The 22,168-nt window shown below is 36.7% G+C and overlaps 1 protein-coding gene across 1 annotated transcript; it reads left to right on the forward strand.

The window, feature by feature from the left end:
• Nucleotides 1-5,423: 5,423 nt before the first annotated feature.
• On the forward strand, nt 5,424-20,928 carry LOC126707419 (pathogenesis-related homeodomain protein). The gene is made up of 8 exons (XM_050407043.1): nt 5,424-7,418; nt 9,606-9,771; nt 9,927-10,050; nt 10,170-10,282; nt 10,369-10,902; nt 19,093-19,416; nt 19,985-20,074; nt 20,184-20,928. Exons 1-8 carry the CDS (start codon nt 5,731-5,733, stop codon nt 20,625-20,627), a joined length of 3,483 nt encoding a protein of 1,160 aa, XP_050263000.1. The 5' UTR covers nt 5,424-5,730; the 3' UTR covers nt 20,628-20,928.
• Nucleotides 20,929-22,168: the final 1,240 nt, after the last annotated feature.

Below are 22,168 nucleotides of genomic sequence, written 5' to 3' on the forward strand. Positions count from 1 at the left end.
AGCGATGGGCAGCTGTTGTGGGCTCTGGTCCATCACAGTACCAAAAGAGGGTGTTAAGGGTGACCAATTTAGCCCACGTTCTCTCCTCTAGCTTGGTTTTATTGAAAATCCTCTCCAAAAAACTCCACTGCTCTAATAAGACTTGTGGTTGCTCTTGGACTGCAAAAGAGGACGGTTAAAGTTACATGGTCAAAAAAAAAAAAAAAAAACCTAAATATGGATGGATACATACCAGACGGGGTCATTATGCCTTATGTTATGTCAACGGGCATATATTCATTATCACCAGGACGACACATCCACTCGTCACCCTCCATAAAAAAAATACCTACTCTTCTAGTTCCTGTTGGAGTCGAGGGTTTCACACACGAGCCTCAGCAATGGGCTCGTAGGCACAAAGCTATACATGCCCTTTGACTGGGCAATCTTAACTGGACGGTAACAGTGAAAGAATTCTTCCACTGTCAACCTTCTTACTCCATCTAAAATGGCCTCGTACAAAACCTCAACACCGAGGAAGACCCTTCAAGTGTTGGGAGAGATCTGGATGATGGCCAAACCTAGGTATTGGAAAAGGTGACGGTGGAGTGCACTAAGGGGGAATCTGAGCCCAACCTTTAGCATCTGCTCATATACCCCAACACCTTCAACACCCTTATAATAACATTTCTTCGACTTGTAGGGTAGACGAAGGGGTATGTTGACGGGTATTTTGAACTTCTCCCTAAGTGTTTTGAAGTGTGTTTCTTTGATTGTGGAAGTGAAATCATTAACCGTCCAGATGGGAAACATTATAAATTCCCTAAGTCCATCAAGACCTATGATGGACTGGACTGGGGGTTCAGCATCAACTAGGCCATCGCTATGATCATCCTCTGACCTATCTATCTCCTCATCCCTTGAAGGAGAGGTGGCCGACGAGTCCTTATCTTCACTTGAAGTGCCAGGGTCGTTTTGCCCTGATGGGTACACTTCATCATAGTCCACCCCTTCGTGGACATACGATTGATTACTTGACGCACTAGACATCTTTTACCTAAATGTGATGGGCAAAACCTAAGACACAGATGGATTTATATAGACGATGGGTATGCAAATGTCTTTTAAAAGTAGTAAGGAAATTCAAACAGTAAGGAAAGAAGTACTTACCAATTGAAGATGAGCAAAAATGAGGTGTAGATGACGAGCACACTAGGAGGACGATGCGCTAGTTTGCCAAGGTAGACGGGTGTGCTCTGGTCACAAATTTGCTAAAGAAAGTAAAGAATGAAAAGGAAGGAAGCTGGTTTATGTAAAGAGAACGGCACAGAAGACGAAGGGACTCTTCGTTTTGCTAAATCAGCCACTAAAAAAGCGATATGTGTCCTTGCAAGCATTAAATGACCCTAGACTAAACTGTCAATCTATGCACACTTCCCTTAAAACGAATCTACTACCGTCACTCCACGGATCCATCCATGAGAGGTGATGGATCCATGGAGTGAGGGGGCAACTAAAGAGGGTAAAAGTATGGATGATGGATCCATTTTAATAAGCATGATGGATTTGGAACAGTGGGTTGATGGTAGACGAATCCAAAGTGTTCGGACACAAGGTGGACGGGTCTAGAGGGCCATGTGGCATCCACCTGGTTTTAGTAGTCTCCAAGGAATCCTAAATGGAAACAACTTGCGTCTCACAGTTAACCCTAGCTCATAGAGTCTCAATATGGATGGAATTCTAATATTAGGAGGATTCCGTAATATACGCTCATTAATGATGATCTTCTCTATAAGGAAACGCCTTCCTATGCAAGAAACGGAGTCGGTTCTACACTACTATGAAAACCTAGAGACCCTTAGAAAACAAGAGACACATAATTTAGCCCAGCTCTGGCACTCTAGAGTTGTGAGAAGTTCTAACTTGATCTTCGGAGGGTTTTTGGCCGACACCACACCAGTGCTCTCTGTTAGGTCTTCTCTTTTGTGTTGTGCAGGTATTGTTTCGAGCACGTGAGGACCGTGTGACTTACTGGTGGTTTTTTGGCATCATTAGCACCCAAAAACACTAAAAATAGGTTCTTCATTTTGCTTTCCATCTTTTTTTATTTTATTATTTTATTTTTTTTATAGCTGTTATTTATTTTTATTTTTATTTCCTTTCATCATATCCAAATTTATGTGAATTGGTGTTTATATGGTTGTTATGAAGTTTAATAAAAATTAATTATCAATGATTCTAATACTAACCGCAGCATAGCTTTGCTAAGATAAGACAAATTTTTATAATACATATTTATGTGAGGCCTTCAAAAATCTTGTCTCCACTTCTCCATTTTCTTTCATTTCTTATGTATAGTAAAAAGGGGTTACACCTTCAATCTTTACATACCTTAAACAAAATATAAATATAATATATGTGGAAATATGGTGTGTGCTAAATAACCTTTCGCTATATTTTTACATAAGTTGTTATTTAGATTTAAACCACTGCCTAGTATTGGACTTTTCTGCTTTGTGTTTTGGAGGTTTGAACGGTGGAGGCTCGAAGTTTAACATGTTATGACTTAAGGTGGGTAAGAAGAGTTTGAGAGTTGTAAGTTTCAATTAGCTTAACCGGTTTTTCAAAAAAAAAAAATGCTAAATTGAAAAATATTAACTGAAGTCTTGGTCTGATGATTAAAAACATCATCCTGAAGATTAAAATTCTATTGTATTTGTCAAAAAATAATTCAAGAGTTTTTTATTTCTCAATTGTGTGTATTTTATAATTATTATAACTTTTTTTTTCTATTGCAATAACATATAAAAGCATAAACAACATAAAATTATAATTAGAGCTTAAAAAAAGTGAAATTAAAAAATTTATGCATAATCAAATAAAAAAAGAATTAAGTTAATGCCTAATATTTATATATATACATTTTCATACTTTGAATCCATGATGTTTGTTTCGGGATAATTATTTTTTAACATTAAGTATATGTTTGGATAGCTGAAAACTTATTATGTCTGCGTTTCACCTTTTTTTTTTTTGTGGAAGCGCGTTCTAGCACTTTTGAGAGATTCCAGTGAGTCCCGTGCAGTGTTCACGGGACCAACAAACACCTTTTTTTAACAAAACTTTAATTAAAAATAGGTCCCACGGTACTATTTACACATTTAAAAATTATTTTGCTACAGTGTTTTTAGTTTTCAGCAAAATAAGCGATATCCAAATAGACCCTAACTGTGCATTTGGGTTAGGATGAAAAATGAAAACTATTTCACTATTCAGCTTATTTTTGTTACTATTTATAGGCCCATTACACTTTTTGGCACTATTCATAGGTTCGACTGTACTATTTTAACTAACTTTTACTTTTATTTACCGTACTTTCAACAATAATTTTTCAGTTTCAGTAAAATAAGCGATATCTAAACACATCTTAAATCTAAATATAAATTGATTTTTAATATAGACGAAATCTAATCAAACTCTATTTATTTGAAGACAAAAAAATTTATCAGTTGGAGTTAGGTACTATTGTCAATTGGTACATATCCTCAAAATTTAAATTAGAAGGAAACAAAACTTGGGCTAGGACCAGGAGGCCTAAATTTAGTAGCAAAAAAAAAAAAAAAAATTGGAGGCCCAGATATAAAAGGGCCAAGGCCCTCAAACGGTAGCTGAAAGCAGCCCTAGTACTAGTAGTGGCACGAGTCACGTCGACGCCGCCACCACGGCCACGAACTTACTCGAAAAAAGCCCTATTCCATTTTCTGCTAAAATTTCAATTAGAACTATTATACGGTGGCCCAGATTTGGAGGAACTTCTTTTTATCAAACTACCACTTTCTCTCTCTTTCTGTCTCTCAGACTCAGAACTATCGGTAACGCACGCACAAACCATTCAAACAAAAGATCCAAACCCCTCTCTCTCTCTCTCTCTCTCTCTCTCTCTCTCACAGCGTCGGAGAATACTATGGAAGAACAGGCAAGTCTTTCAAATATGTATATATTCCTTTTTTTTTTTTGCTTTGTTTTTTTCTAAAGCATTTGTTTGTTTCCCGAGAAACCGTGGAGGAAAGAGAATGAATCTTTTGCTTTTTATGCTTTTATGCTTTTCAGAAATCTTTTAACTTGAGTTATTTGAATCTCTAACGAACAAGGTTAGCTCAGCTGGGCCAATATAATAGTTTGCGGCTGTTTCTTTTTTCTGTTTATTTGCCTACATTTTTCTTAGCAACCAAAAGGAGGTTAAATGCTTGGATTTTGAGAATTTAGTGTTTGGATAAGCTTCTGTATTTGGGAAAAAAAAAGGTGATGCTTTAATAATTTGTACATAAGAAGATTATGGTAAAAATAAGCTTGACATTTATGCTAAAACAAAAAAATTACTGTCTAAAAGAATTTGAGTCAATGCTCTAGCCTCTAGGTATGAGCATAAACTGCTTAGCTTGTCATGAATGCTCCTGGATTACCCAGCAACTGGTTTTTGGTTTTGGTGGGTGGGGTCAGTTGCTCGTAGGTTTTACTGCTAGAGGTAAGTTTAAACCTTAAAGGACTCTTCTTAGGTTCCCTATGTTCTAAAGAAGCATGGACACAGGTACAGCATGGATACGGGTATGACACGAGCAAGTTTTTAAAAAATTATAACATGATATGGGTACGGCACCCCAAATGAAGTGTCCGTGCTTCCTAGCCTATGTTACCAAAAAAGAAAAGAGAAGAAAAGAAAAGAAAAGAATTTGAATCAATAAGCTATACTATGAAAGATGGATCTATGCTACCCATTGTTTAGGCCCGCTCAAACAACCCTTATGATTAATGATTTCAGCTCGACTACTGGGAGCTCGATATCATTGAATGTAATGTGTTTCTTTCTCTATGCTTTGGACTTGAGACCGACTGTGTACAAAATTTAGGACTTTATGCATTTACACGCCCCAATCAAATTGCTGCAAGAACCGCACTCTAGTTATTTTCTCTATTAGGTGCCATGTATTATGACGAGCTATGTGCCTTAAAGGCTTTTTCAAAAGATTAAAAAAAGAAGCTTTTGATGGCCTTCTTTGAGCTACATAATGCTTCCTTTTGTATAATATATTTAAAAATTGGATTGCTTTCATTGCACATTGTTAATTTATAATTTGGTATTCCCTTTTAAATGTTAAAATTGAAAAGCTTTATATCTTAAGATCAGCATTTAGTCTTTGCGGGTTAAATTTGATAATGAGATTGCTACTTAGTTGTTGACCTGTTTACAATGAATGTACAATTTAGTTGAGATAGTTGTCATATTTTGATTTCTTCTGAAGCTTAATTTAACATAGCCATATAAGAAGATTGATTGGCCCTTAATTTTACTCCAACTTCTATAGCATAAATTGTTGACAACTTACATTGTCTGTTTTGTTAGGTTAAGTTTGCATTTGTCTAATCTTTTCATGTCTGCTGCAGGTTTGTGAAGTGCATATGATGCTACAACATCAGAACTAGTTATGATGTGTTTGATTCATTCTTCACCTTATCAATATTGAGCTGAAAACTGTTGAGGCATTTTTAATTTGTGAATTGTTTGTTTTGAGATTTTGGTTGTAAATACCACAAATAGGATATTGGAGTTTAATATCTTTCTGTCGCTAGCCACAATAGTTAACAGAATAAAAGTTTCACCCTTTTTTGTCAGCGTTGAGTTAATTTTTCAGATTTGTTGAGGCAATCAAAACAGATAGGACTGGTGATATTTATCATTATTATTGTAACACAATGAATGTAGCTGAAGTTGGGCATATGGAAGTTTCTTCACCTGCAGTTAGTCAGACTGGAAAATCTGCCTGCCCTGAACAAAGCGAATCAGGACAGATACATGGAAGTGTATTTAGTGAAGCATCAGAGCTAAGACATCAACTTGGCTCTGAAACTATACGAAATGAACAAGGGGAAATCAGCTTTTCTAAAATTGTGACTGAAAGTTCTCTTACTGAACCACTAGGACCACCTCCTGAAGATGTTAGCAAAAGTGGTCAGGCTGGAGAAGATTCATCCCCTCAACAAATTACATCAGAAAATTTATATGATTATAATTCTGCAAGCCTTAGTGAACCATCATACCAAAAACATCAGCTTGGCTCTGAACTTGTACATAATAAACCTGTAGAAACCAGCTCTGCAGTATCCAGTTGCGCTGATAAGAAAAAATTGCAACCATCTTATGAAAATGCGACCAAAAGTTCTCTTGCTGGACCATTGCAGCTCCATCCTCTAGATGTGAGCAAGAGTATTGAGACTGGAAAAATTTTATCAACCCAACAAATTATTTTGGAGCAACATGATTCTGATTCTGGAGGTCTACTTGGTGAACCATCTGAAGGAAAAGATCAGCTAGCCTCTGGACTTGTACAGACTAGATCAGTAAAAACAAGCCCTACAGTGTCCAGCTGTTTTGCTGACAAACAATTGCAGTCAACTTTTGAGAATGTGCCTAAGAGTTCTCTTACTGAATACTTGGGACTGCCTTCTGAAGATGTTTTCAAGAGTAGTCATGCTCAAACAAGTTTACTTCCTCAACAAACTACATCAGAACAGATGCATGAATCTGGTTCTGCAAATGATCTTGTAGAACAAAAACATCAGCTTGGTTCTGAACTTATGCAAAGTGAACCATTAGGAACCATTGTTGCAATGTCTAGCTGTGTTAATGAACAAATGCAATCATTTTCTGATAGTGTGGCCAAGAATTCTGTTACTGATCCTGTGGAACTGCTTTGTGAAAATGTGAGGAGGGATAGTCAGAAGGGAAAAAGTTCATGCTCTCAACCATCTATATCAGAACAGACATATGAATTTGGTTCTGGAACTGGTGAATCATCAGAACAACATCAGCTTGACTCTGAATTTGTACATAATTTACCAGTTGAAACCAACACCGTGGTACCCACTTGTGTTGTTATTGAACAATCCGAGCCACACCTTGAAGCTGCAAAGAAGAGTTCTCTCAGTGAACAAACCGGCCCACCTCCTGCAGATTCCAACAAGGATCTTGGCACTGAACCATTGGGACCACCTCCTGATGATGTGGCCAACAATTCTACTCTTGAACAGTTGGAAACACCACCTAAAAAGACAATCAAGAATCCTAGGCGGTTGGGTCGCAGGGATAAAAGAACACCAAATTCCTTAAAGAAAAAATATATGTTGAGGTCTTTGGTAGCGAGCGATAGAGTTCTTCGCTCACGGACACCAGGGAAGCCTAAAGCTCCTGAATCAAGTAATAATTCAGCACATGTTAGCTCTGTGGAGGAGAAAAAAAAGAAGATTAAGAAGAGAAGAGGGAAGAGGGTTGTAGCTGATGAATTTTCAAGAATCAAGTCACGTCTCAGATATTTACTGAATAGAATAAGCTACGAGCAAAGCCTGATTGAAGCATATTCTAGTGAAGGCTGGAGAGGAAGCAGGTGTGTATATTGTATATACAGTTTGCTTTCTTACATAGTACTAATGTTCTGGGACACTGTTTTAGATTTTTTGTGTCATTTAAGATGTTTCTTAGAAAACTTTCATGTCATTTTTTTCTTTTTCATTAAGTAGTTTCTTTGGCAGTTTTGGATCACCTGTGTTTTGCTCTTATCTTCTAATTTGCTAATGCTTCATATGGTTGGCAAGAGGTGAACGGAAAAAATATAAATGGAGTTTTAAGAATATTTAGGACCGAATGGTAGTGCTTAGGCTCATTCTCACTTACACTATAATGTCACTCTTGACATTGCCTTTATTAGACTATCATTTCTTTCTTTCTTGAGGCCTTCTCAAGGTGTTACTCTATAATCTCATGCTCATTTCCTAGTGGTGGAACCAAAATGTGGTGATAATATTAGTCATTCTAACTTACACAATAATGTCCAAAAACACTTCCCTTGTCATGTCATCCTACCCCTTTTTTAATCATAAATTTGGTGATATTCTAAGTCATAAACAGAGCAAAAACCAAAATTCATGCATCACTGTGCAATGGAGAAGCAAGTGATCCAACAATTAATGGCACCTCTACATGGTAGATCAACAGATCATTTCCTCATTTTCAATTCTCTGCTGTTAGAATCATCCCTTATAGTTCTGTACATCTGACCTTCACTTCAGGAATTTCAGTACAGCCCACACCCTTCCCAGGGAAAGCAAGGCTGCTTGAATTTAGATGAAACTAGGTCACTTCTACACCTACAATGGTTTTATTTTCATTTTTTTAATTTTCTTTTGTAGTCAACCATTTCGGTGGCAGATGATTATTGTTGAGCATGTCCATATACAGTTTCTTTTTTCTCCAGAATGGTCCACTTAAAATTCTATAAAGTAGGACAGGATTGAGAAATTTAATCTTAGAGGTTGTCTGACAGGGGAGAGGTGGTTGGCTGGTTGTAGACACATTTTATTCAGTGATGAGGATTGTAGTATAGGGTTGGATTCACCATCGCGTATTGTGCAGCTCTGGGTAAATAGCTAGAAAATTTTAGCTGAAGACTTGTGGGCTAGATTAAGAGCACTAGGCAACTTTGTGTTGAGAGAGAGAGAGCACTGGGAAACAATGTCTAACCTCAGATAACCAGTAACCACTATTAAAGTCTTAAATTTATTTGAGTACAACGAAGCATACCCATATCATGAATCAAAATAAAAGATTGAAGCATATCTCTACCCCACTTTAAAACTTTTCCTTATCCAAAAAAGAAAAGCTTTTTAACTTTTTCTTTCCTTGCTATGACTAGCACTTTTAATATGAAAACTATTTAATAAGCGCATATAAGACAAAACTAAATTCCAGAAAAAGAGATGTCTCTGTACTATAAAACATCAGGACTATAATGACAATACTCCTAAAATATTAACTATAAAATTTTGCAATTAATTAGTTTTAATTGATGGCTTTTGGAGTATCTAGTGTATACATCCTGTGAATATGGGTTGTGCCCCTTTTGTGCTTTTTAATGAATTTCTTATTTATCAAAAAATGGATAAAATAAAATAATAAAACAAAATAAAATTATAAAATTGACTTATACAAATTTACAGTTCTGCCACTGAGTATAAAAGCACCTATTCACTGAAATTTTCTTTGATAATTTGATAGTTGGGGGGTGGGGGGGGGGGGGGGGGGGGAATTTGAACCATGGATGTCCCATTTTGAAATATAAGGAGGTGCCAACCATTTGAGCTACAAGACTCTTAGCAAATCTATGCATTGAAACTTGATTTAATCATGCACTCGTAATGTCTTGACCTTCAAGTCTTTGTTCCATGAAGCAAGAGCCAGTCATAACCTCCATCTAGTGTTGTGTTTGGAGTTTGAACCCATTCCAAAATAGAAAATTAAACAATGGCTAAAATTTTGTTTCATGGCTGGATCATATTGTGTGTTCTATGGTGTATTTTACAAACACATATGAGGGTGTTGGTCAAATTGGCTCAAGTTTGATGAGCTAGGATTAAGTCTTTAATTGGTTGGTTGCTTATTTGAAAGAGGGTTTTTTTCTTTAAATATGTTGCTCAAATGAGCTTGAACTTGTTTTAGTTTTTATCCACAATGTCTCTTTTTTGGGTGGATGGTTTATGACTGGCTGTTGCTTCTGATTATTTTTGTAACTTTGCAGCCTAGAAAAATTGAAGCCGGAGAAGGAGCTTCAACGGGCCACGTCTGAAATATTTCGACGCAAATTGAAAATAAGAGATCTATTTCAACATATTGATTTGCTATGTGCTGAAGGAACGCTTCCAGATTCTTTATTTGATTCTGATGGACAAATTGACAGTGAGGATGTAGGAGAATCCTTCAATTAGATACCATGTTCACTCTTTATTTAAAATCTTTAACACCTTATAATATGCCTAGTTCATGCTATTTTACTTATTGAAAATACGTAGCCAGTGTCTTCTCACTGTAAATACTAAGACATGAGATCTTTCCAATGCAGATATTCTGTGCAAAATGTGGATCGAAAGACTTGTCTGCAAATAATGATATTATACTCTGTGATGGTGCTTGTGACCGTGGGTTCCACCAGCACTGTTTAGAACCGCCACTGTTAAGTGAAGACAGTAATGTCCATATCACCAATTTGATGGCAGCAATTCCAAGTTTTTCTTCTTTGGTTATTTGTCAAATGTGCTTTCCTGGTTCTGTTCTTATCTTACATTTTTTACTCTTTTTTAAACAGTTCCCCCTGATGATGAGGGTTGGCTATGCCCTGGATGTGATTGCAAAGATGACTGCATTGATACACTTAATGAGTTTCAAGGAACAAATCTTTCCGTTACTGATAGCTGGGAGGTCTGATATATCCTCAAGTATTTGTTAGTTGACTAGAAATACATTTAACTTTTCCATTCCTTATCATGCTCCTATCCCATGTGCAGAAGGTATATCCTGAGGCTGCTACCGCTGCTGGACATAAACAGGATCACAACTTTGGACTTCCTTCAGATGATTCTGATGACAATGATTATAATCCCTGTGAACCAGATGATGAGAAAGTTGAGGGAGATGAATCAAGTTCTGACGAATCTGAATATGCTTCTGCAGCTGAGGATTTGGAGGCTCCAGCTGAGGAATTGGAGGCTCCACCTAATGAGGAGCAGTACCTGGGGCTTCCTTCTGATGACTCAGAGGATGATGAATATGATCCTGATGCTCCAGATCTTGATGAGAAGGTTACGAAGGAAAGTTCTAGTTCTGATTTTACGTCTGACTCTGAGGATTTTGCTGCTGTACTTGACGAGAACAGGCCTTCGGGAGGTTCTGGTAGAAAAAGATCAAAAACTGGTGGAAAGAAGCAGTCTTTAAATGATGAGCTGTTATCCACGATAGACACAGAACCTGGTCAAGATGGTTCTGCACCTGTTTCTGGAAGAAGACAAGTAGAAAGGCTGGACTACAAAAAGCTGCATGATGTGAGTACCTTTTCTTAGTATAATTTTTAAATCATGTTTCTACAGTCCTGCATGTGCTCCAGCTGCTTCCTCTTATTTAACACTGCGGTTAACTCATTACGTAATATAATTACTATTCTAATGTCATTAAGTTTAGTTTCTTTGCGTTTCTATTTAGAATCTTGCCTTTGAAAACATTCCGTAGGTTCTTTATATTACCTCACTATGATTAATCAAAGTAATGCTATACTCTAGCCAAAATAAAAAATAAAAAGGAAAAAAGTAGTGCTATACTATCTCATGCATCTTGTCACATATTTAAGTTGTTAATACTTATCTCTCACACACACACATTGATGCGGGAAATGCAAGAAATGTTTAGTTTAATTTATTTTTATATAATTTGGAAGTCAATTTTATTATTATTGGTCAATTATATTTTATTTCAGGTATTAGTTGTTAATTTGGTCTATTAGTATTTTTATTTAATTTCCTAGAGTCAAGGGTATTTTTGTGACTTCCCAAGTCATTAGAATTAGGTTTCCTTAGTAAATTAGAATTAGGGTTTAGTCCTATTAGTCCACATAAGCATATTATCGTTACTTATGGAGAAGATACAGTGTGAGTGATAATAAAATGTTTTTTGGATTCTGCCTATGGTCTGGTGCTGACTCCAACCAACCCTACGTGCTGACTCCTTTTTTTTGATAAGTAAATAAGATATATTGATAAAAAAAGGAACACCCTAGTGCACAGGGAGTGAACAAGGGATAAGAAATCAAATACAAAAATTGCAAGAGTCTACGAAATCAATAAAAGAAGGGAATGATTTTTTTGCAAAGCAAACAACCAATCCCTTAAAGGGTGGTAGACTCACTTTGTTGAAAAGTACCCTTTCAAGCCTTCCGACTTATTACCTTTCCCTTTTTACTATCCCTAAAGCTGTGGCGACTAGATTGGAATGTATTCAGAGGAATTTTTTGTGGGGTTCTTCAGTTGAGCGTTTTAAATATCCATTGGTGGCTTGGGAAAAGGTTTGTTTACCGTGCGAGTTGGGTGGTTTGGGAATTTGGAATTTGGCATTTTTTAATCAGGCCCTATTATGGAAATGACTTTGGAGGTATGGCCATGAAATCACCCATGTATGGCAGAGGGTCATAGCCATGAAATATGGGGAGGGGAAAGGGGGTTGGTGCTCTAGAGTTTGCAGAAGGGCTCATGGTTGTGGTTTATGGCGAAGTATTAGTGAAGGGTGGGAAAGTTTTGCTAAGCATTTGTCCTTTGTAGTGGGGGATGGTTCTCGTATTCTTTTTTGGCATGACAAATGGACTGGGGATGTCCCTCTTAAAATTCTTTATCCCCAGTTATATTTGTGTTCTGCCAATAAAGAAGCTTATGTTTCTAAAGTGTTAAGCCCTTCAGTAGGTGATAACGACAGAGTGTGGAGTTTTAGGGATTTCAATGATTGGGAGTTAGCGGCTTGTTACTCCCTACTTCATTTCATCCAAACCCGGATTCCTAGGCGTGATGGGGGTGACAGGCTTCATTGGGGTCTTAATGGAAGTGGGAAATTTGACATTCGGTCTTTTTATTATAAGATTTGAAATGCAGCTCCTTCCACTTTCCCTTGGAAGGGCATTTAGAAAGTCAAGGTTGTTAAAAGGGTGGCATTTTTTATGTGGACAGCAACTCATGGTCAGATTCTAACCCTGGATAACCTTATGCTTCGTGGTCGCCCTTTGGCGAATCGTTGTTGTATGTGCTGTTGTAATGAGAAATCTGTGGATCACCTGTTATTTTTTTGTCCGATAGCTCATTCTTTGTGGACTTATATGTTTCGGTTGTTTGGGATCGATTGGGTCATGCCAGGTTCAGTAGCGGACTTATTATTTTGTTGGTACCATTGGCTTGGGAAGCATAGCTCCGATATTTGGAATTTGGTTCTAGAATGTTTAATGTAGACTATTTGGACTGAACGGAATCGGCATTCTTTTGAGGATAAGGGGAAAACTGTGGTTCAGTTATTAGATTTGTGCCAACGGACCCTCTTTGATTGGTCTCGGTGTTGGGGTTTTTCGGATTGTTTTACCCTTATGGAATTCCTTTCGTCTATTAGTTTTTCTTAGTGGCTGCTTGTGTCTTTTTGTTCACTACTGTGAACCCTTTGTATTTTCTTGATTTTCCCTTATTAATAATATTTTCTTCTTACTTATCAAAAAAAAAAAAAAAAACAACCAATCCCTTAAAGTTCTAAAAAAGAGTAGCTTGAGAACCGAAATAGATCTCTCAATATCTTCAAAACATCTACTATTTCTTTTCCTCCAAAAACACCACAATAAGCAGTGAGGAATGATGGACCAAATATAACCATTTTGATAACGACCAAAGCTGCCTTGCCAACACCGTAACAGCCCCAAAACAGTGTGCAGCATAACCCAAGTTACTCCAAAAAGACCCAAAACCATAGACCATAGATCCATAGCAAATGGACAATGAAGGAATTGATAGTCAACCGATTCACCATTTCTCTTACACATGTAGCACCAATCCAAAATCCAAACCTTCATTTTTCGTAAATTATCAATCGTCAAGCATTTCGTAAATTATCAGGATTACGAACCGGATATATATATATATATATATATATAAAATTTATTTACAACTTCATATTTCATTATATCTAATTAACCCACGTAAACTTTTATATATGATATGGGAATAAAATGAGTCAAATGACAAGTTTGGGCTTCAATGTATTAAAAAAATCCAATGCAGTCCATAACAGCCAGAATTTATCCGGAACATACTGGAATTTAGACCGATACAGAAATATGGGGGGTTATGGGGGGGGCAATTGCACCAAATTAAACTCCAAAATGGAAAATTCCAGTTGGAATGAAATGGAATTTAAAACCTTGCTCCTAGATATTCATTTTCACTTGGTGCTGACACCTAGGTTATCTATCCTTTAGTTTTCTGTACTTCAATTTTGTTGTTGCATCCTGCGTCAAATTTTTTATTAGAGGAAAATTCGATCATGTTCTCTAGCATCTACGTGGGTCACAACTAGAGCCGCAACAAGAAAAATAATATCCCATCATGTCAATCCATCCTTATCGGTACTTAAAATCACTGCCAACCAAGACTTGAACTGCCATGAGTGGACCTCGCTGCCAGCCAGACCTTGATGAGGCCCCAGATAAAAGGAGACACCCCATTGCCATGAGAACCACCATAACGACCTACAAATCTTGCCATCAGCTTCATCGATGCATTTCCACCAGCTATTGTACCTTCCCAACACCATTTGCAAGCTCGCACTCACCAAAAGTGTAAGAGTCTTAAGTTCCAGTGTCACTATCATCACCAAGCCTCTATCGGAAGCCACGGTCCCAAGCTTGCTGTCTCCAAACCTGTGCTGCTCAATTCAAAACCCATCTTGAAGGGTGTGCTTTGGAGGTGCTTCGGCCTTGTGTACGAGAGAATAGATGGGTTAAAGACATACGGGCTTGGATCCACAACCTTGTCTCAGCCCATTAAACCAAAAAAAAAAAAAAAAAAAAAACTCACCCAACCCGACCCACGTTTTATGTAAAAAGTCAACTGCCCCTTAGCCTAGTTAAACTCCTAACTTCCTTCACTTCAAGAGTCGTACACTTGCCATATGTCCATGGCCCACACAATGATCAGTCTAGAGCACATAAGCTATTAAACTATTCGGGTTCTTCCAATTGTTTGTTGAGGTTTTATTCTAGTGCACCATGGTCATATTAGAGGCATCTACTTTTTATGGTTATCAAGACACATGGATTTTTTTTTTTTTTTTGATAAGTAATAAGATATATTGATATCAAAAAGGAAACACCCTAGTACACAGGGAGTGAACAAGGGGACAACAAATCAAAAACAAAAATTGCAAGAATCTAGGAAAACAAAAAATGAAGGGAAAGATTTGTTTTGCAAAGCAAACAACTAATCCAACAAAGTTCTGAAAAACTTGAGGTCCAGAATAGATCTCTCAATATCTTCAAAACAATGACTATTTCTCTCCCTCCAAAGACACCACATTAAGCCATGAGGAACGATGGACCATATATAACCATTTCGATGACGACCAAAGCTGCCTTGCCAACACCCTAACAGCCCCAAAATAGTATGTGGCATAACCCAAGATACTCCAAATAAACCCAAAACCATAGACCATAGATCCATAGCAACGGGACAATGAAGGAAGAGATGGTCAACTGATTCACCATTACTCTTGCACATGTAGCACCAATCCAAAATCCACACCTTCCTTTTTCGCAAGTTATCAATCGTCAAGCATTTCCCTAAGGCAACAAACCATACAAAGAAAACTACTCTAGAAGGAATCTTCTGCTTCCAAATACTTCTCCAAGGAAAACCGAAGATAGTAGGACCAGCTAAAATTCTATAATAATCTTTCACCAAGAACCCCTTAGCTTTGCTAGGAATCCAACACATCTTCTCCTCACCAAACCCCCTTATAGAAGAACCATATATGGTTTCCTTGAAGCTTGACAAAGCCTCTAATTCCCGAACATGCACACCCCTAAAGAAACTCACATCCCAAAAAAGGACACCATTGGGGGATTTCATAAGCTCAGCCACACTAGCCTCCTTATTCCTGCATAATCTGAACAGGTCAAGGTAGCTAATTGCAAGAGGTGTCTCTCCACACCAACGATCTTGCCAAAACTTCACCCTAGACCCATCACCAATATCATACAAAATATGGGAGATTGTCACTTTCCGGCCCATTAGTCTTGTTGGGGGGTCTATAAAATTATTGCTAAAGTCTTGGCTAACCGACTTCGCATGGTTATGGGGGATATAATCTCAGCATCTCAGAATGCTTTTGTGAGGGATAGATAGATCCTTGACTCTGTTCTTATTGCTAATGAATGTCTTGATATTAGATTGAAGTCTGGGGTGCCGGGGCTGATTTGTAAACTGGATGTTGAGAAGGCTTTTGACCATGTAAATTGGAGTTTTCTTTTGCATTTGTTAGAAAGAAGTGGATTCTCAACCAAGTGGAGACAATGGATTTTCTTTTGCCTATCTACTGTCTGCTTCTCTACCTTGATTAATGGTTCTCCTTGTGGGTTTTTTGGTAGCTCCAGAGGTTTGAGACAAGGTGACCCGTTGTCTCCTTTGTTGTTTGTGTTGGTGATGGAAGCTTTGGGAAGAATGTTGGATAAAGCAGTTCTTGAAGGCCACTTGTCAGGATTTAGTGTGGGTAACTCGGAGGGTAGATCCTTGGCAGTGTCTCATCTCCTTTTTGCGGATGACACTCTTATTTTTTGTGATCCTGATCTAGACCAGATTTTGATTCTCCGTATGATTCTTATTTGGTTTGAGGCAGTGTCGGGGCTAAAGATTAATCTGGGTAAGTCTGAATTGGTTCCGGTTGGAGTAGTGCTTAATATTGATTCATTGCTAAATGTCCTTGGCTGCAAGCTGGGCTCTCTGCCAATGAAAAAGTGGGTTTTACCAGTGGGTTTTAATATTGATTTATTGCTAAATGGACTGATTCTTCAAACAAGTGGGTTTTACCAGATAACAAAAAACGTTATGCTAAAATGAAACTTATTGGTAGAGCTATATAACTAGAACAATGTCAAGACCCTTCACTTTAGACTGTATGAACCTTAGATTGTACAAACCTGCCATTTCTGATTGGGAAAAAAAGAAAGAACTTCGAGATGAATATCTATCTGAATTCTTTTGAAAGGAATGTTTACCCCCATTTCATGATGGTAATATTCTAGATCAAAGAGATAATCCGAGGCAATGGAACAGACTGTCAATTGCACAATTCAAAACAATGGAACAGCCTGTCAATTGCACAATTCGAATAAGACAAGATTAGTGTGTCTTCAAGTCCTGCACCCACTCCAGCACAGTTGCCTAGGAAAAAAACATTTAAAGATCTAGTAAAAACCTCTCAAGACATGTCTTGCAGAGATGAAGCAAATGAATACCTGACTTGAGTCAATACAGAAGTCCTTCCAAAGAAAGACCAATCACTTGGAGGCAAAGCTTCACACATGAGAAATAATAGTGTTAAGACACCAAAATATTGTGTTGAAATAGAGCTACAAGTGCCAACAAATTTTACTTCAATGTTTGTGCTGCAAGAACTTACCATAGAGCCTAAATATCAAGGTGAAATATCTAAACCCTGTGTAGTAGATTTAATTCAACTTGTTGAAGATTCGTATATTGCTAACTACTGAGAAGGAAGTTTTCCCACTCCTTCATGAGGGGAAAGTTCACACAATGAGCAACAAATCAAAGGGTTGATGTGAAAATTGAGCTTGATGTATGTGCTACCAGTTACAACTCTCTTCATAGTACATGAAGTGGAACATTTTGATTCAATGATTCATTCTATGGCTCAAGATAAGGTTGCACCATTTGCATGCTGATTCCACAAATTAATTTTGTAATTCCAAACAAATTTGATGACGTGGTTAATTATAAGGCTCCTTTGTTTGCGGTGCTTCCAAAGGTGATTCCAGAATTGAAGAAAGTTCCATATGCCAAAATTATTATTCTTTAGCACTTCAAAACTCATCCTTCTCCAACTAGGGGAGTATGGCGTGGGAAATGCAAAGGAATATTTATTTTAATTTAGTTTTATTTAAATCTGGAAGCAGGTTGTAATTTATTGGTCAATTGTATTTTATTAGGTATTGGAAGTTAATTAGGTTTATTAGTATTTTTATTTTATCTCCTAGAGTCAAGGGTATTCTTGTAATTTAATAATTGGGATTTCTCAGGTCATTTAAAATTAGATTGTAGTCCTAATAGTCTTTATAAGCATATCATTGCACTCCTATGGAGAAGACAGTGTCCATTTGGCAACACCTTGTTTGGCTTTTTGTTGATTGCTTTTTGCTGAAAGTTGATTAAAATATGATTGTACCTAGAAAAAGTTTAAAAAGTTGTACATAAAAAAATAAGCTAAAAAGCTAAACAAAAAAAGCTAATGGCAACCAGATTGATGATAAAAGTTTTCCTAGAATTCTTCCAATAGTCTAGCGTTGACTCTAGCCGATCCTTAGTGTTGATTTCTAGAGGTTATTATCATATTCAAACAATTTAATGTGTCAATTAACTCTGATTGCTTGTCATTCTAGGTTGGTGTTGCGCTTCAAGTTTGGTCTAATGTCATGAGCACACCCCTTGGTTAGGTTATATTTTGCAATCAAATTTACTTGCACGTTGGACACTCCATTGCACAATATGCTTAGGTTATATAAGTTCAAGGTGGAGGGTGAGGTCATGAATTCAAGACCCATTGAGTGCGCATGTAAATTACCAATAAATAAGAAAAGAAGAACTTAAGCTGATAGGAAAGTGTAAATTTAATCATTTAATTATTATTCCAATACCCACCCCTTGGCATCACATGTGAACCTAAACTCCCCCCAATAAGTGGGACCCAATATAGAGAACTTTTAACTTTAACGAGAGGTAGAGTTCAATTTCAAGACCATTTGCTTTGATACCATAAAAAATTACCATTAGTCCAAAAAAGTTAAGCTGATAAAAAATTGTTAAATCAGTTAATAAAATTATTAACAAAAACAATTTAAAAAGAAAATTTTGCTTTAACTCGAACTAAAATCTGTAATGCCAAGTGCATGTGAACTCTCTTTCTACTGCTCGGCAAGCACATTGGTAACCACACAACTCTATGCGAGAACTAGCTTGTTCTTTTATGGCCTTTTTTGATTGGCCTCTGTGGTCCTTTTGTTGCCTGACTTCTTAATAACATAACTTTGCTGTTAGCAAGTAATCACACATACTTGTGCAACTCATGCACCTGTATGAGAGAGAGAGAGAAAGAGAGAGTACTGAATCAAATTTACATGCACGTTGGACACTCCATTGCACAATATGCTTAGGTTATACTGTATGTAAAGTTTCATGTCCAAGTTTCTTGATTACTATATTACATTTTATCCACCTTGCTGGTACACTTTTGTCCTCGTCTTGTAGAGATCAATCTCTGAATATCAATGATTCTTAATTTTTTCCTACAGCAATGATTATAGCTGTATAACTGGGTTATCATTTACTCTTTTACCATTTTCTCTGTCGATCTTGGGCATTTAATTGATTGTTGTTTCCCTTTGTCTGGTTTGTTTATCTTTGTTTCCCTTGCTCTGATTTATAAAGGAGGAATATGGAAATATTTCTACTGATTCAAGTGATGATGAAGATTGGAATGGTATTGCTGCACCAAAGAAACGGAAGAGAACTACTGGAGAAGTTGCTCCCGTGTCACCAAATGGAAGGACTCCAAATGGAAAGAATAATAAGGATATAAAGCACAACCTGAAAGAGACTGATCGTACTCCTAAGAGAAATACTCGTCAGAAGGCAAATGTTAAAGATACAAATAATTCACCAATGAAATCTCCAAATGGCTCTGGTAAATCTGGTTCTCGTGGTAAAAGAACTACATCAGCATATAAAAAACTTGGAGAAGCTGTGACTCAGGTAATTGCAAGTTATTGTCCCTAGCTTCCAAGTTTAGATGGTGGATAAAGTTGATGTAGCATTAATATTAACTGAATTTTGAGTTCTATGCTAGTATTTTATAGTTTTATTCTTTGAAAATGAAATGCTGTGCTTTGAAGGGGTCAGCTGTTGTTTTTTAACATCTGTAGGAAAGTAGATATCCCAATGGTATTCAAGAGATCAAGGGAAGTAGAATTGATCCAAAATTAAGGATGAAAATAGATATCACTTTATCTTGTAGATTTTTTTATTAAAAAAAAAAAAAAATTAATTATTGAAACTTTTTTGTTTAGATTTGATTCCATTATGCCAATCAAATTCTTAGTTGAGTTGGTAAGAATATGAAAGTTTTACTTAATTTTACTTATCCAAAAAAAGAAAAGAAAAGAAAAAGAATATGGTTTTTATTATCATCAGTCCTATACTCTTCCTGGAACAGAGCAAAATTGATGCTCTCTCTCTCTCTCTCTCTCTCTCATATGGGTGTGCAGGTATGCACACAAAAGAAACAGTCTATCTTAGACTTACAATCATTCTATTTTTGCAGAGACTCTACAAATCATTCAAGGAAAATCAGTATCCAGAGCGAGCTACTAAAGAGAGCTTGGCACAAGAGCTAGGACTCACATTTCAAAAGGTCCTATTTTTTGCTCTTACAATGAAAACTGTTTCATTTTTCTTAAAAAATTTAGTGGATGTTGTTGTGTGTTTTGGTTCTCACTTTTTATTTTTTTCAATTTTCATAGGTTAGCAAATGGTTTGAGAATGCTCGTTGGAGCTTTAACCATTCATCACATATGGAAGCTCATATGGCTAATAGTGCTTCAAAGAAGGATACTCCCTCGCCTCAAAAAAACAAAAAAACGCTTGAGCCAGTACCAGATATGTTTACTAGAGATTCCACTTGCAATGGAGCCCCAAGCAAGGCATTACCTAAGGATAATATCATCATGCCAGAACACAGTGGGAATTCGAGGGATAGTGAATTGGTGACTCAGGAAAGCAATGAACGAAAATCTACAACCCGAAGTTCTAGAAAGAGAAAGGGTAGGTCAGAATCAGATTGTCAGGCATCAGGTTCGGATTTGAGAATTGAGGAGACAAAAAAGCCTCCAGCTAAATCGCCAAAAGCTAATGAAGTGCAATCAGGTGGTGGAATGATGACAAGACGAAGGAAGTCACTTACTTGACATTTCCAATTTTAATCCTTGGTTATAATTTTGATCATTCACCTCTTGCAACAGCTGAGATCTTATGAGAGAGCAACTGGCATATTGAAAGGTTTACTTTCTTCCCAGACAGCAATACAATTACCTATGCCATTTTTCTGTCATTTGATTATAGTTCCCTGGTCTTCCTCTCCCAACTAATTTTCCATTTTTCTGTAATTTGATTATAGTCTTATGGTCTTCCTCTCCCAACTAATTCACTTGTGGTGTCCTTAACATAATAAAGCTTCTCTGTAAAATGTAGCTCACTTTCATTCGTAAATTCCTTCAATGTTTGATGTTTGCTGCATTGGTTCACAATTACCACGACATCAAACCTATGTGGCGCCTAATTAGTTACATGAATGCAGTGCTTGTGAATTTATTTTCCGTGATACAATGATGTAGCTGCATAGCTCCGGCAGTCACCCATACACTTGTACCTTGTTTGGGTTTATGTTGAGATCTGCCGTTAATCATATTAAACTGACCTCAATAAGGCGGGTGTAGAGAGGAAAGAAAAATAAAATTTGGTTACTTGACTTGAGATGGTTAAGGTTCTACTTGGTGGGAATAAAAAAGAAAAATGTATATATTTTTTTAAACGTTTTCAGAGTGTAAGAATGCATTTTGCATTTCTTTTTTGGTTGGTTTGGATTTGTTAACTCAACTTTGTTGTAGATTATGAGAATGTATTCTCTCTAGCATTTACAAATGAATCAAAATGATAAAATTTTAAACTCATTATTCTCATTCTTGATAACAATAATAAATAAATAAAAATCATTTGAATGGTTTGGTGAGGTCCTTTATATGCGTGGACATGTATCAAGAAGATTGATGGCGACGACTACGTGCCTACGAGTACACTTCCAAACCTACAAAAGAAACTAATCTCAGACCCAAGGAAAGGAAAGTTGTACAGGCTTTTTTTTTTTTTTTTTTTTTTTTTTTTTTTTTTTAATTTATAAAAATAACCTTGTTGTATGCCTTGTGTTAAAGTGATTAATTGGTCTGATCCAACGATAAAAAATTAAGACAAAATGATAAACTTCCAACAATAAGTTAAAAACATAATAATGCTCCCTAGTGGTAAAATAAAAGTAAAGCAGAACAGCTCCAACGTTTAATATAGTTTCATCCAACGGTAAAAGATCAATTCAAGGGGTACAAATTCAAGAGTAACAAAAACTATGAATCCAACTGTAGTAAAACTACCAAAATTAGTTTTCCAAGATAATTTCATATGAAAAGGGCAAACTTTAAGTGTGGTCGGACTAGCTATGCACAGAGGAGGGTTGGCTGAATCATCGCCTTTGTTGAGCACTAGCTAGAGAGAATATGGTTCTCTTCAATGAAAATACTTTGCTTTTGGTTGAGAGTTTTGGGTCAAGTGAGGTGTGGGATCATGGATGAGGAAGCTTTTCTTTTATGAAAGAAGATTTTTTTTAAGATGTTTCTATTTATGAGTAATGAACATTAGGGTTGGCATAATATAGTTTAAGTCCTAAGGTGATAAATTT

The sequence above is a fragment of the Quercus robur genome, chromosome 11 (genome assembly GCF_932294415.1).
Source record: "Quercus robur chromosome 11, dhQueRobu3.1, whole genome shotgun sequence".
NCBI lineage: Eukaryota > Viridiplantae > Streptophyta > Magnoliopsida > Fagales > Fagaceae > Quercus > Quercus robur.